We start from the raw sequence: 15,507 nt of genomic DNA, 5'->3' as shown, positions 1-15,507 counted from the left end.
CAAACATTTCCAAATCCCCTTTTCTCCCTCTAAAGTTCCCCTCTTCCGCTCCACCCCTACCCCCCCAAATAAAAGCTGTCCTGCAAACATCCATGGCAACCTTACCCCAACACTCATTCGCAAAGAGTCGCTGTTTAACTGTATTGGAAAATCTTGAATGTATACTAAATACAGTTCCCTGTAATTGGTTTCGTTTTGCAACGTACATTAAAGGTGGAATACCACACGAGAAATAAACAACACTCCACCTCTCGCTTAGACCTCGCACCAGTCTATTCTCATTTCGAAACTGGTGTCCCTCCAACTGCAACGATCAGAAGCTTCCTCGGTAAATCGAAACCGAAAGTGTCTGAACCGCGCCTGAACCGAGAATGCACAATGTATCTGGAAATGTTCCTGTTGCATTTTTGTATCTTTGCTGCTGGTAAGAAGGTCGGACGCGTCCAGGATAAAAGAGGCAGAGCGTGTTTTAATATTGTCATGATTTGCATTTGTGTTCCGCAATCGGCAGTGGTTTGGAGAGATAAGCTAGAGGAGGGTGGGGGTGGGGAGAAGGTAGCATAGAGTACAATAGGTGAGTGGGGGAGGGGATGAAGGTGATAGGTCAGGGAGGAGAGGGTGCAGTGGAATAGGAGATAGGCAGGTAGGACAAATCCGTGGTAAAAACAATGACTGCAGATGCTGGAAACCAGATTCTGGATTAGTGATGCTGGAAGAGCTCAGCAGTTCAGGCAGCATTCGAGGAGCAGTGAAGTCATGGGGACAGTGCTGAGCTGGAAGTTTGGAACTAGGGTGAGGTGGGGGAAGGGGAAATGAGGAAACTGTTGAAGTCCACATTGATGCCCTGGGGTTGAAGTGTTCCGAGGCGGAAGATGAGATGTTCTTCCTCCAGGCGTCTGGTGGTGAGAGAGCAGCGGTGAAGGAGGCTGTTGGTGATATCTGCAGAATAGTCTTCAGTGAACGTGTCAGTCTGAGATGAAAACCATTGGCTCACAATGTCAATGAGGGGTGAATAAAATGGCTTTTGTGACCCCTCCCCTTTTTACCATGTAGTCATGTTAATGCATGTTTAGGCTCTATACCTCTATCTTAATCTACTCTAGTTTGATTAGACTGGAGCCTGAGAGTGCGTAACTAACCTAAGCAGAGAAAAAGGCACCGCCTGAGTTGTTTACAGAAATCTGAGGGTTTTACTTAAGGGTTATCTGTGGGCCTGTGAACTGAATTGAGTGGACAGAGTGGTGTGCAGTCTGGTTGAAAGCCTTTGAAACCTACAACTGGATTTGAAATTCCGCGGAAACCAAGAGTAGGAATTAATGGGTCCTTTTCAAATCAGCAGGTAGTAACTGGAGCTTAGTGACTAGCACTGCTGCCTCACAGCACCAGGGTCCAAGGTTCGATTTCAGCCTTGGGGTGCTCCGGTTTCCTCCCACAGTCCAAAGATGTGCAAGTCAGGTGAATTGGCCATGCTAAATTGCCCGTAGTGTTAGGTGCATTAGTCAGAGGGAAATGGATCTGGGTGGGTTACTCTTCGGAGGGTCGGTGTGGACTGGTTGGGCCGAAGGGCCTATTTCCACACTGTAGGGAATCTAAGCTAATCGAAACTAGTGAGGTGCCACAGGGATCAGTGCTAGGACCCCAGCTATTCACAATATATATTGGTGACTTGGATGAGGGAACAACATGTAACATCTCAAAGTTTGTAGATGGTACTAAGTTGGGAGAGAAGGTGAACTGTGACGAGGATGCAGTGGTCTTTCGGGATGATCTGGGCAAATCAATGGCAGATGCAGTATAATTTGGATAAGTGTGAGTTTATTCTCTTTGGAAGTAAAAGCAAGAAGGCAGATGGCTACCTGAATGGGTACAAACTGTTAGAGGGGAGTGTGCAGCGGGACCTGGGTGTCCTTGTGCTCCAGTCGCTGAAGGTAGGTATGCAGGTGCAGCAGGTAGTAAAGAAGGCAAATGGTATGTTAGCCTTCTTTGTGAGAAGTTTTGAGTACAGGAGCAGGGATGTGTTGTTGCACTTATACAGGGCCTTGGTGAGGCCACACCGAGAATATGGTGTGCAGTTCTGGTCTCGTTTTTTGAGGAAGGATGCTATTACTCGAGGGAGTGCAGCAAAGGTTTACCAGGCTGATTCCAGGGATGGCAGGACTGATGTATGAGGAGAGATTGACTGGGTTAGGATTGTTCTCGCTGGAATTCAGACGGGTGGGGGAATCTCATAGAGATTTGTAAAATTTTAACCAGACTAGACAGGGTAGATGCAGGGAGAATGTTCCCAAAGGTGGGTGTGTCCAGATCCAGGGGTTACAATCTAAGGATTCAGGGTGGAGATGAGGAGCCGTTTCTTCACCCAAAGAGCAGTGAGCCTGTGGAATTCATTACCACAGGAAGTAGTTGATGCCAAAACACTGAATGTATTCAAGAGGCACAGCTAGATTTGGCACTTGGGGTGAATGGGGTCAAAGGTTATGGGGAGAAAGCAGGATTAGGCTATTAAGTTGGACGATCAGCCATGGTCGTAATTAATGAGTGAGCAGGCTCATAGGGCTGAATGGCCTTCTCCTGCTCCTATGCTTCTATGAAATAAAGAGATCTATTTATACTTAACTTCGTATTAGGGTTGAGGCTAGTTTGACTGTAGTCAATTAAGTAATATAACAGCAATGTGCATGTACACTTGGATTTAAGACTACTTTAATTTCAGGACTCACAAAGAATCTGCACCATGTAAAGCGAGTAGGCTTCAGAATGAAGCCCACTAATGAAAACTTTAGGAGGAGGGCAAAATCCTAGCTAATATTCTCGCGTTCTACAATCTTTTGATCAAATGGCAAATTGATCTTGTTACGAATGGACGAAATGTTCAACTTTTAGTTTACTGTATGTTTTTGAACTTTGAACGCATAGGCCACTGTGAGATTAATTTATATGATGAGAATCAGTGTGACAAGATTTGTTTATTGAGGTGCCTGGGTATTTTGTGTAGTGGTGTTAAAATTTTATTTTTTAGCTGTTTCTCTGGATTTTTAAGGAATCGTGCAGGCACAGAATGGCCAAAGGATTCCAGGCAGAAAGTTGGACTGCGTGTTTGTGGAACAAAAACAAAATGAAGGGGCTGATATGTTTGGGCCAAAGACCATCAAGAGGAAGGCGAACCTACTATTTGGTGATATCATTACGAATGAGGAGGCCATTATTTTTAAAGTTCAAGGTAAAGATGAAACATATCCTCAAATCAATACTCTCAGGCGTGCCCCCTACTGTACACAGAGTAAAACAGCATGGAAATGCTTTAATGCTCCCTAAATTACTTGTATTAAAGTCCTGCATTGTTTATTTTGTTAGGGTAGCAGATCTCCAATGGCATTGCTCATAATAATTCAAACAATCCACTGATATCTAAGGAAAGGAGTAATAAATGCTGTAAAACACATGAAGGGTGATTTGTAACACCCATCAACCCCTATTGGGAAATTAATAGACTTAAGCGCAACACTGGTTTTATATTCAGCCTGATTTTATTTTAAGTTGCTGGTGAATAATATTGGCCAAAGATTTGAACAGATGTTCCATATGATCCTACAGTTTCCCAGCAGACAAGCTCAGTCAAAAATATCCTCAAGACAAATTACTGTCTAGCTAAATTTCAGTATGTATCTCTTTAATTGTACAACACTAAATGAATCCAGGATCTGAAGCTGAGCAAGAAAACTCATAGGGTGACGCATGGCCAGTGAAGGCAATACTTTAAAAGGACCAGAATCACCTCAATCCTGGTCTTTATTGAGTGGTTGAACAGGCTTGAAGAATCAGATAGCAAACTCCTGTTCCTAAGTTTTATGTTTCTGTGTCCTGCAGCAGTTTCAGTCAGTGTCTTTTAAAGTGTGCTCAAGATATTTTCTGATTAACCTGCTCAGAGATGCTATAACACACCTCTGAAGCAGGTGGGACTTTAACCTATGCGTTCCTACCAAGCAAGAGGGACACTGTCACTGTAACACAGTGACCCTATGTGCACTCAATTATATTTTTGAATCAACTTGTTCAGAGATGTTGTCACATACCTCTGGAGTAGATGGGACTTCAACCTAGGATTCCTGCCTCAAATTCAGGGACAGTACAACTGTACCACAAGTGATCGACTTTGTAATTTGTTAAAATTAAATCTATTTTTCCTAATCAACCTGCTCAGAGATGTTATTACACACCTTTGGAACAGGTGGGACTTGACCCTGGGCCCCTAAGTCTAGGTAAGTTATCACTGAACGTAGGGTCCCCTTCTGTGCAATCAAGTGAAGCCTCAAAGAATGCCATTCACCTGCATATAGAGTCATAGAGATGTACAGCATGGAAACAGACTCTTCAGTCCAACTCGTCCATGCCGACCAAATATCCCAACCCAATCTAGTCCCACCTGCCAGCACCCAGCCCATATCCCTCCAAACCCTTCCTATTCATATTCCCATCCAAATGCCTTTTAAATGTTGCAATTGTACTACACCACATCCTCTGGCAGCCCATTCCACACACGCATCACACGCACATTTAAGCAAGGGAGGACAATTGGTGCCACCAAGGGTTTGATGCCTTCTGGTTAGGGGAGGAATATTGAGGAAGGCCTCCTCTCACTAAAGTGCTCAACTTCAAACAGGTACTGTTTTAAGACCACAAGTGATTGAACATAATTGACATACAATTAACATGGAGTTTAGGAGAGACTTTGTGCATGGTCTTTTGATTGTAATCCAATAGAGTATAAAATTGATGCAATCATTTCGGATTAACGTCAGCCATAGGTTATGTGAATTGCCATGTCAGAGTACACAGTGTGAAAGAACGAACAATCTTGCACACACCCCAGTTCAATTTGGTGCATATGGAGCTTAACATAGTGAAGCAATTCATTTACTGAGTCTTCCAATAAAGTGAAGTTTTGGGAGTATACCTGGGCAGGTTGCTGTGCTTAAATTGGCTTCTGCATTTCTTATATTACTACAATGATTACTTGTCAAATGTAATTCCTTGGTTTAAAAACTCTTGGAGATATCCTGAGCTTGTGAAAGGTGCTAAATAAATGCATTTCTTTCTGTTTCTTGGAGGAAAAGGTATTAACAAGAGTCCATTGTTGGAGGAAAAAATTCTGCACAACTTCTGAAATGGTAACGTGACAGGGTTAGCTGACTCAAGAAGGTTGACCTGTTTCAATCAAAAAGTGGACTTCACTGGACTTCACTTCACAATTTCCTCATTTCACCTCCCTCACCTTACCCCAGTTCCAACCTTGCAGCTCAGCACCATCCTCATGACCTGTCCTACCTGCCAATCTTCCTTCCCACCTATCCGCTCCACCCTCCTCTCCGACCTATCACCTTTTTCCCCACCTCCATTCCACCTATTGTACTCTTAGCTACCTTCTCCTCAGCCCCTTCCCCCCCCCCCCTTACATTTATCTCTCCACCCTGGAGGCTCTCAGCCCCATTCCTGATGAAGGGCTCCTGCCCGAAACATTGATTTTCCTGCTCCTTGGATGCTGCCTGACCTGCTGTGCTTTTCCAGCACCACTCTAATCTTGACTCTATTTCAATCAAAAGTTAGACAGCATATTCAGTGTTTAGTTGGAAGACATCTTTTGGGACTCTCAGGTCTACAGGTTCTTCAGCTCCCTGAATTTAGTCTATGAAAAGTATGTATATTTTCAATTTCTAAATTCAATATACTCAGAAAGGTTTCTAGGATCTTACAATGTGGGAGGAACAGCAAACTCTGCTTCATTTGTATTGAGACTTTTCTCTGATTTGCATCCATTTCTAATAACTTGCTGTTAATTATTATGTGAATCAATCGTTTTTTTAACAGAATCTTCATTAGATATTTTCCAATATGCGGACGAGAAACTGGACACAGTGGGATGTGAAATTAGTCGGTATTCTACTCATGGCATCCATGAGCCCTGGCCACACCAGGGTAAGGAGACCATTGAGGACGTATGGTTCACAGTGACTTTAAGACATTCACCTAGCAGATTCACTGTAACCAGCTTCATGAGGAAGATAGAAGAGCCCGATAGCCAGAAGGTTAAGAAAAGTGAAGCAAAACCTGATGATGAAGATTTAGTCATCGCTGACACTGACACTCTGTTTGTTCAAGGTAATATTTGAATGTTGACCAGGTAAGTGCATGTTCAGAGTGAGTGCTGCAAGAATGTGTGTGGGATGTGGGCAATATTTGTTTCTCATAAGCCTATTAAAACTCTGTCAATTTCAATAATAACGCAAGAGATGAAACATCGATGTAACATAAACAACTTCCAACCACATATTTAAGATGCTGAACTTGAGGGAAAGTACAGTTTCAAATAGTTTTGGCTGAGTTGTATGTAGTGATTTAACTGTTACAAAAATGGATGGTAATGACTTTTTTTTTAAATTTGTTAGTGGCCTATATTGTGCACACCAGGACCCCATTGATCAGAACCAAATTGAAGCAAGACCTTGTTCTGGACTGTGGCTACAAGATTGATCACAGCACCGACTTTAACATTGACTGGCGATATCAGCACAAAGGGAATAAGAAGAAATTGTTCGCCTACAATGGGCGACATCAGCGGGTTGAATACATTGAGAAAGGAGTTGAATTATTCATGGACCAGATCAAGCAGGGAAATGCTTCACTCCTCCTAAGAAACATTGGCATTAAAGATGAGGGATCCTATCTTTGCTCTGTATATGTGCCTCCACTCTTTGGAACTCACACCATCGAGGTGGAGATTATGGGTAAGATTGTCAATCACATAAATTAGCTAGAGTTGAAATGAACAGATGACGGTGGAAATGTATTAATTTGGTAACAGAACAGTGCAGGAGTCAGCAGAAGGATCATTTTCACCTTACTGCCTCCTGAATAAAGCTGAAGTTGTTCCTCCAGAAATTGCACCTGGATTAATTATTCCAACCTATAGCCAGGTGCATTTTCTGATCAGGTAGAAATGTCGAGTGTAAGTTGTTCAGATTTGTACCAGCAAAGCAAAGTGTTAACTCAATTCCCCTCTCCTCAGATGCTGTGTGTCCACCTGCTGAGTTTCTCCAGCATTCTCTGTGTTTGGATATGGGCCTGGGTTGAGATTCTGCTGTAGAGACAAGTGAACCAAATTTAGCAGTGTAGGCTTGGGGAAGCAGTGCAGGGTTATTGTTGTCCTGTACTGTAAACTGAGCAAATGCTGAGGCTTCACAGATGGATGTTGTTATCTGTGCCCTGCTGCTGTCATCATAATTTTCCATCAAATACAAGCTGTTTCACCAACTTTTGACATAGTGTGTTAACAGTGTAACATGATTGTACAGCAAATATTACTGTCAAAGGCTGTATGATTTTAAAAAAAGATATTTCTTGGTTACTTGTTGTGTTCTCAATGTTATTCTAATTAAATGGATGGAAAGCTGAAAATCCTAAGTGTTAAAGATCACCTGTAAAACTTGAATGTGTGTTCAGTTGTTGTGAAGTTGCAATACAGTATGTTTGCTTATTTTGTAGAGTCGCCCATTGTCTCAGTGTACCCCAATTCGGTTTCCCTTATAGAAGGGGATGAACAAAAGCTGGTCTGTGACGCAGGGCGGTATTATCCACTTGATGTAGAGGTGAAGTGGCTGCGGCAGAAGGGTGAGAGGCACATGCTGCCCGTTTACATGACCAATGTCATCTTCTCACCCCACAAGCGGAACATGGATGGCACCTACAACGTGACCAGTTTTTTCCGGTTCACAGCGTCCCTCAAGGACAACGGTGTTACGTATACATGTCGAGTTGAGCATGCCAGTGTAGACAAACCAATCAAACGCTACATCCAAGTGAGTGTAGAAGGTAAGCAATGAACAGAGTCCTGTGGTACTTGCTTTTAATTGTTCATGGTAAAACTTTCAATTTGCATTAAAATTGGATGCCATGGCTTTTCATGACTTTCATTGAGTCTCTCAGATTTCTGTAGAAGTTGCACCAGTTCAGTGAAAATATCTATTAATTCACCTATCATAAGTTTTGAAATCAATCTGATCCATTCATTTAGACATCCCAAAGGTCCACCCTTTGTATCAGTTTTCTGTCTGTCATACACTCTTGTTTTCTCAAAATCTGTTTCAGTTGGGAAAAAGGAGCTGAGCGAAGCTGGGAAATCTGCACACATTGATACGTTTCTCTCCAATGGAATGCAGATGGCCCATCGTAGTTACTTTCCATAATGTCCAGGTTTTTACTAAGCTTTTATAATACTTTGTACCTTGTGCAGATATTGTGGAGAATGTTAAACCAATTGTAAGAAAAGTTCTTGCAAATACTTTGTTACTTTTTGTTGTGCGATCAGCATGTATTCTTCCATAGTTTATGCCCCATTTGCATCAGCAAGAGCTCCTTTAGCCTGCTTAGTTTTGGCATATTGAGCTCCATATTCTAAGATGGCTAAAGCCAATGTCACTGTCAGATCCTCTGACAGGGAAGCATAGGTCAATCTTTGACTCTTTTCCTCATAATGGACCATTCTGCCTTTGCCAGGCAAACCAGCCTCCTAAGAACTATCCTTGGTGAGACCCTGTGGTAGGAAGTTAAGGATAGCATCAAATTGAAAGAAACAAATGTACAATGCTACAGAGATTAGTGATAACCCAGAGTATTAGGAAGTTTTAAAAACCATCAAAATATGACTCAAAAAGGGAGAAAATAAACTTCGTGGGTACACTAGCAAGTAATTTAAAAAGGACAGTAAGGACTTTCTTCAATATATAAAAAGCAAGAAAAAGAGAATGTAGACTCCTCAGAGAATGATGTTGGTGAAATAATAATGAGGAACCAGGAAATGGTAGTGGAGGTGAATGAGTACTTTGCATCAGGTTGTGTCATTAAGTACATTCAAGGCTGAGTCAGAAGGGGAATTGTGGTGTGTAGGGAAAAAGCAGGAAAGTGTATTTGGGAATTGTCAGATTAGCCATGATCTCATTGAATGTTGAAGGAGATTAAATGGTCTTAATGGCCTATATCTTAAGGTTTTATACAAGGTGCCAATGAAGGAATCCAAATGAGTTGCGGCAGCATATCTTGCAGATGCTACACATGTTACGATGCGAGCTGGTATTACTATTGGAGAACCCAGATCCAAGAACAAAATCTGGTTTATTGGATCATATTTTGTTTTAATATGGCTTTCTTTCATTGAAGCACAATGCTACAGATTCAGTATGAACAACAAAATAGAAATTTATTACACTAAAAGCATAACATTAAAATAAGACAAGCAAAGCTATTTAAATGTAACATAGTTTGAAAAATATAAAAACACACAGTTAGCATAATCCTAGCTATTTCGCAAAACCATCACTTTACAAGATCCAGAGAAATTCCTTCTCCATCGAATTTGTAGGTTTGACTTAACTGCTTCTTCTCAGTTCTGGTCCCATGAGCTGTGAAACCTTTTCACTTGACAATTGATACCACTGAGAGCTTAGACTTTCTCAGCATCATAAAAGTCTGAGGGTTATAATCAAACACTTTTGGTCTGGAAGTTTCACAGACTACACCTTTCACTGAGGTAATTTATTTCCTTAACTGCTTTGAACAGTCTCCCATTCTAGAAGGGGCTGTACCTGTTTCTCACTCTGGTTAGATCTCCTTTCATCTCCCCAGAAGCTTTTGAACTAAATTTAAAACACTTATCCTAGTTTCTGCTAAGCTAGTGGCTTAATGTTTTCTCTCTCTGGTCACAAACCCACACGATATAACCACATTTCCATTCGCACTCTGGGAGGCATATACTAGTTTAAAGTTCTGGAAAGACTGACCAAGTTAACGTTTAAAACACCTTCACAAAAATGGACAAACACACATATGGCACTAGTTTGAGATACAAACTCTCAACATAAGTTAATGCATGTAAGTTATACACTTTTCATTACAACACTGCTGCCGCTGTGCATCAGTGTTGAAAGGAAAAAATGTTGATGGTTAATGGCGTGCCAGGTAAGCAGACTGATTTGACTTGAATGGTGTTGGGCTTTTTGAGCATTGTAGCTCTAAGGGGAGAGCGCTCAATTACACTCCTGATTATGCCTTGTAGATTGACAAACTTTGAGGAATAAGGTGGTCACTCACTCTCAGCAGAATTCAAATTCAGTTTCTAGTCAGTGAAAACACCTAGATTGTTAATAATAGAAGATTCAGAGAATGTAATGCCTTTGAAGTTTGGGGTAGCAAATTGGATTTTATTTTCTTAACGATGGTCATTGCCTGGCAGTTATATGGCACAAATGTATAGTGTTGTACCTCAGATTACAACCGGATCTGGACCAGATGGGCCAATGGGCTGAGAAGTGGCAGATGGAGTTTAATTCAGATAAATGTGAGGTGCTGCATTTTGGGAAAGCAAATCTTAGCAGGACTTATACACTTATTGGTAAGGTCCTAGGGAGTTTGCTGAACAAAGAGACCTTGGAGTGCAGGTTCATAGCTCATTGAAAGTGGACTCGCAGGTCGATAGGATAGTGAAGAAGGCATTTGGTATGCTTTCCTTTATTGATCAGAGTATTGAGCATAGGAGTTGGGAGGTCATGTTGCGGCTGTACAGGACATTGGTTAGGCCACTGTTGGAATAGTGTGTGCAATTCTGGTCTCCTTTCTATCAGAAAGATGTTGTGAAAGTTGAAAGGGTTTAGAAAAGATTTACAAGAATGTTGCCAGGGTTGGAGGATTTGATCTATAGGGAGAGGCTGAACAGGCTGGGGCTGTTTTCCCTGGAGCGTTGGAGGCTGAGGGGTGACCTTATAGAGGTTTACAAAATTATGAGGGGCATGGATAGAATAAATAGGCAAAGTCTTTTCCCTGGGGTGGGGGAGTCCAGAACTAGAGGGCATAGGTTTAGGGCGAGAGGGGAAAGATATAAAAGAGACCTAAGGGGCAACATTTTCATGCAGAGAGTGTACATGTATGGAGTGAGCTGCCAGAGGAAGTGGTGGAGGCAGGTACAATTGCAACATTTAAGAGACATTTGGATGGGTATATGAATAGGAAGGGTTTGGAGGGATATGGGCCAGGTGCTGGCAGGTGGGATTAGATTGGGTTGGGTTATCTGGTCGACATGTACGGGTTGGACTGAAGGGTCTGTTTCCATGCTGTACATCTCTATGACTCTACTTAGCAGCTAAGCCTGATTATGTAACAAGGTCTGGACATCATTGACAAGAATTAAGTTTTTTGAGGAGTTGTAAATTGTGCAGAGCATTGTGTAATCATCAGTATTCTTGCAATTACTTTGTTACTATTTGTTGTACATTAAGCATATCATTATTCCATAGTTCATTCCCCATTTGCATCAGCAATGACTCTTTTAGCTACTTAGTTTTGGCATTATGGGTTCTACATTTTAACGTGGCTATTGTCAATATCACCATGAGATCCTTTGACAGGGAAGGGTAGATCATTCAAACCATCAATATTCCCACTCTGGCCTTATGATGGAGGGAAGGTAATTGATAAAGCAGCTGAAGATGGTTGGGCCAAGAATACTACGGTGAAGAACTCCAACAATAATGTCCTGGGGCTGAGATGATTGACTTCTAACGACTACAACCATCTTCCTTTGTACTAGATACGACTCTAACCAGCAGAGAGCTTTGCCCCTGATTCCCATTTACTTCAGTTTTGCTGAGCTCCTAGATTCCATTCTCAGCTCTATTGCTGTCTTGATGCCAACAGCAGTAGAGTCACTCTCACTCTTGGGTTCAGCTCTTTGGTCCTTGTTTGAGCCAAGTCTATAATGAGGTCAGGAACTACTCTGAGGGCATTACACCAACGGAATTCCTTGCAACAACGATTAACTGGACTTTTAAACAGTTGTTGGAAATTTACAACAAGAAAGATATATAGCAAAACCAAAACCATCAAAAGTTAGGATAAAACCTGGGAACTGGACATGGGGTTGAATAAATAATTTGAATTAAAGAGTACAAAGTCAGTATAATGTTCGCAAAGTCAGAGGGGTTGCACAGAGGGGGACACTGTGTTGAAAATTTTAGGGTCCTTTCCTTGGACTCTTGTTTTGCATCAACATAAACGACCTTGGAAATAAACATTAATTTGTTAATGATCAAACAATTTTGAAATTGAGTAGAAAGGCCAATAAGTTAACTCTGTGAAGATGTATTTAGAACAGCTTTGCAGTTGAATAAATAAGTTAAATTCTACCAATAAACATATTGAATGAAACATTAACAATGAGCGTTCTGTTTTGTGGTATTAGTTTGAAGGATAAGTGTTGGCCAGGATACCCCATTCTTCTAATTCTCCTTTCAGGGTAACAACTCTTCACAACATACACAGTGACCTGTCGTAGAAGCCTGAAAATGCTGACACTGATTAAATGTTTCCTTCATTCCACAGCACAATCTCGGACACTTCAGTTTCTCTTACTATCAATTGTGATCATCTTTATCTGTGCTGTTGTGATCATGCTGCTGATTTACTTGAAAAAAGGTTAGTATTCTGCTATTACCAATGCTGCACTGTTAGTCAGCATTGGCTGTACAGTCTCTCGACTTCCACAATAATCATCATCTCTCTGGGCTAAACTTTACTCGGTACTGCAGAGCTGAGCTTTGCTGAAAAAAGACAGGTTTTTGTCAATGCTTTTCATCTTGTACTCCTCAGGACATTTCAGAAGAATATCCATAAATGAGAAAACCAGCATTTATACTGCATGAGAGTAGTGTGTTGATTGGTTGGCAGTTGGACCGCAACTAGACTCTGATTGGTCGAGGTGTTGCCAAGACATGGTGTGTGCATCCATGTATGTAATGCTAATTGACACTTAATAGCCAGGCTTTGTTTAAATTTTAAACTTGGCAGGTTGGCTATGATTAGTCAGGGCATTGCCTTCAGAGTTGAACCAGGAAATGGTTGTCATGTGTTATGTTGATTTGAAATCGGTATAGTCCGTATATACAGCTATTTCTATCTGCAAAGATTAGGGCTATGTGCATTAATGTATGCAAATTTGAGTATACAGCAACACCATTAGCCATAAGAGTGCACTTACCAACTTCTCCTGTCATGCAGGACAAATGTTGATTTCCCCCTTGAATTACCCTTAAAAACCTTCACAATCTCTTAAGTAGTGTCAGCACTAACTTTCTATCTGTTCATGACATGATGTGGTTGTGAATTTTTAATTGTTTTCTATCCTTTTATTTACAGTTGCAGAAAAAAACAAGGTAAGAGCAATATAATTCAAAATTTAATAAAAGCCACAAAGTTTTGCAATGAAAATGTGCAAGGAGAGGAAAATTTTAGTAAGATTTAATGTGCAGAGATTACTTGATATATTCACAATGCAGTTGTATTGTTTTTTTTTATTCCCCCTGACTATAAGAAAGAGGTTAAACAGGTTGGGCCTAAACCGATGGGATTTTTAAAACAGAGAGATGGCCCAAAGGGCTGATGCTGAGAGGATGTTTCTCCTTCTGAGAGAATCTAGAATTATGAGGCCCAGTTTCAAAATATGGGCTGTCTGATTTAAAGTGGAGGTGAGGGCATTTCTTCTCTCTGAGGGTCTTTTGCATTTGGAATTCACTACCCTATAGGGAATAGTCAGCAAATGTATCAAGACTGGGTTAGGTGATAGAGGTCACAAGTGGCAAGATGCTATCAAAGGAGCCTTGGTGAGTTGCTGCAGTGAGTCTTTAGGTGGTATTCACTGGTGCCACTGATTGGCCATGGTGGAAGAAGTAAAAATTGAAGATGGAGTGTCAACCAAACAGACTCATTGTCCTGGATGATATCAAGTTTCTTGAGGGTTGATGGAACTGCAGCCATCTTGGCAAGTGGAGAGTGTTCCATTACTGACTTGTACCTTGTAGACAGTGGGCAGGCTTTGGCCAGTCAGGAATTGTCCCAAAATTTCCAGCCTGTGACCTGCTCTTGTATTATTTATATGGCAAGTACAGTTCAGTTTGTTGAGAGTGGAGGATTCTGTATTTATGATGCCATTAAATGTCAAGGGGAGATGATTACACTCTCTCTTGTTGGAGATGGAGATTGCCTGAAATTTGTGTGGCATGAATATTTCTTGCCACTTACCAGCCCATGTGTGAGTGTTGTCCAGGTCTTGCTGCATTTGTACATGGACTGCCTCAGTAGCTCAAGGAGTTGTTAATAGTGTTGAACATTGTGAAATTGTGAATAATTGTACCCCTCTTGTCCCTTGGCACATTCTCCCTTATCTCTAATCCCTGCCCCTATATGGTCCAAAAGTGTGGCATATGTAGGCTTCCCCTCTCAAGCCCTCAGCCCTCAGCTGCGTTTCTCACCTGCTAGGAAGGCAGGCACTCAGGCTGGAGATGAACTGAGGCCCTTAGCTCGATATTCATGGACCATAAGGGCCTTAATGAGTATTGAGTCACGAACTTTAACTGTTGAAATTGCAAGAAAGGGGGCAAATATTTCTCCAGGGCCAACCTGTATGTCTTGCCACCTCCATAGAGGGAATAATCACACCCTTTGAATTTGGAATGGTCAACTTTTTCACTGTGCTGAGGTGGGAGTAGATAACAGAGATGTTACTAATAGACATAGTTTGTGGAGTTTGAAGTTCAGCTCAGGTTTAATTAACAATTTAAACTTGTTAGTCAAAGTAAATGTGGTTCAATGTTTTTTTAAATTCCCTTACCTTTCAGCTTTTCAGAATAGCTCTCAAAGTTAATGTGTTATCACCAAATGGAAGTGCGTTGTCTAATGTTCTTCCTTTTATCTCTTCAACAGAAGAAGCCATACTGAGCACTGTAAATGAGGATTCAATGTAAGTCCTGATAAGGAAGGAAAGTACAAGCTGTTATTTATATGGACTTTTAGCGTGTCCCTTGGAGCATTTGCAAACACCTCAGCAGCAATGAATTATCGGGTACTTTGAAGGGCTGAGTGTGCAAGCAAATGCTGCAGAGAACCTGTGCGTGACACAGAGCAAGCAAGGCAATTGGCTGATTCATCCGTTTTGATGCTGTTCTCAGAGGGAGGAATGTGGATCAAGACACAGTATTAATTCACTGCACTCGTTCAAGTAGATGCTTTACATCTGCTTGAACCAGTGGAAATGGAGGACAGAGCCATAGAGTCATAGAGTTGTACAGCATAGAAACAGATTGTTCGGTCTGAGCTGTCCATACCGACCAGATATCCCAACCCAATCTAGTCCCACCTGCCAGCACCCGGCTCATATCCCTCCAAACCCTTCCTATTCATATACCCGTCCAAATGCCTCTTAAATGTTGCAGTTGTACCAGCCTCCACCACTTCCTCTGGCAGCTCATTCCATACAGGGACCACCCTCTGTGTGAAAAGGTTGCCCCTTAGGTCTCTTTTATATCTTTCCCTTCTCACCCTAAACCTATGCCCTCTAGTTCTGGACTCCCGCACCCCAGGGAAAAGACTTTGTCTATTTATCCTATCCATGCCCCTCATAATTTTGTAAAC

At 41.6% G+C, this 15,507-nt stretch overlaps 1 protein-coding gene across 3 annotated transcripts in view; it reads left to right on the top strand.

Moving 5' to 3' along the window:
- The first annotated feature begins 92 nt into the window (after window positions 1-92).
- The window catches only part of dhrs13b.2 (dehydrogenase/reductase (SDR family) member 13b.2), a 20,635-nt gene continuing 5,220 nt past the window's right edge, over window positions 93-15,507 (top strand). Inside the window, exons 1-8 of one of the 3 annotated variants that reach the window (XM_043718336.1) lie at window positions 93-424; window positions 3,041-3,220; window positions 5,866-6,156; window positions 6,444-6,782; window positions 7,585-7,866; window positions 12,424-12,516; window positions 13,237-13,253; window positions 14,800-14,836. In XM_043718336.1, coding sequence (XP_043574271.1) covers window positions 379-424; window positions 3,041-3,220; window positions 5,866-6,156; window positions 6,444-6,782; window positions 7,585-7,866; window positions 12,424-12,516; window positions 13,237-13,253; window positions 14,800-14,814 — 1,263 coding nt within the window. In that variant the 5' untranslated portion in view covers window positions 93-378 and the 3' untranslated portion in view covers window positions 14,815-14,836. Of the gene's footprint in view, window positions 425-3,040; window positions 3,221-5,865; window positions 6,157-6,443; window positions 6,783-7,539; window positions 7,867-12,423; window positions 12,517-13,236; window positions 13,254-14,799; window positions 14,837-15,507 lie in introns of all 3 variants that reach the window. The other 2 variants (XM_043718335.1, XM_043718334.1) reach the window with 2 other exon arrangements.

The sequence above is a fragment of the Chiloscyllium plagiosum genome, chromosome 28 (genome assembly GCF_004010195.1).
Source record: "Chiloscyllium plagiosum isolate BGI_BamShark_2017 chromosome 28, ASM401019v2, whole genome shotgun sequence".
Lineage (NCBI taxonomy): Eukaryota > Metazoa > Chordata > Chondrichthyes > Orectolobiformes > Hemiscylliidae > Chiloscyllium > Chiloscyllium plagiosum.
This window is presented reverse-complemented; position numbering and strand designations above follow the sequence as displayed.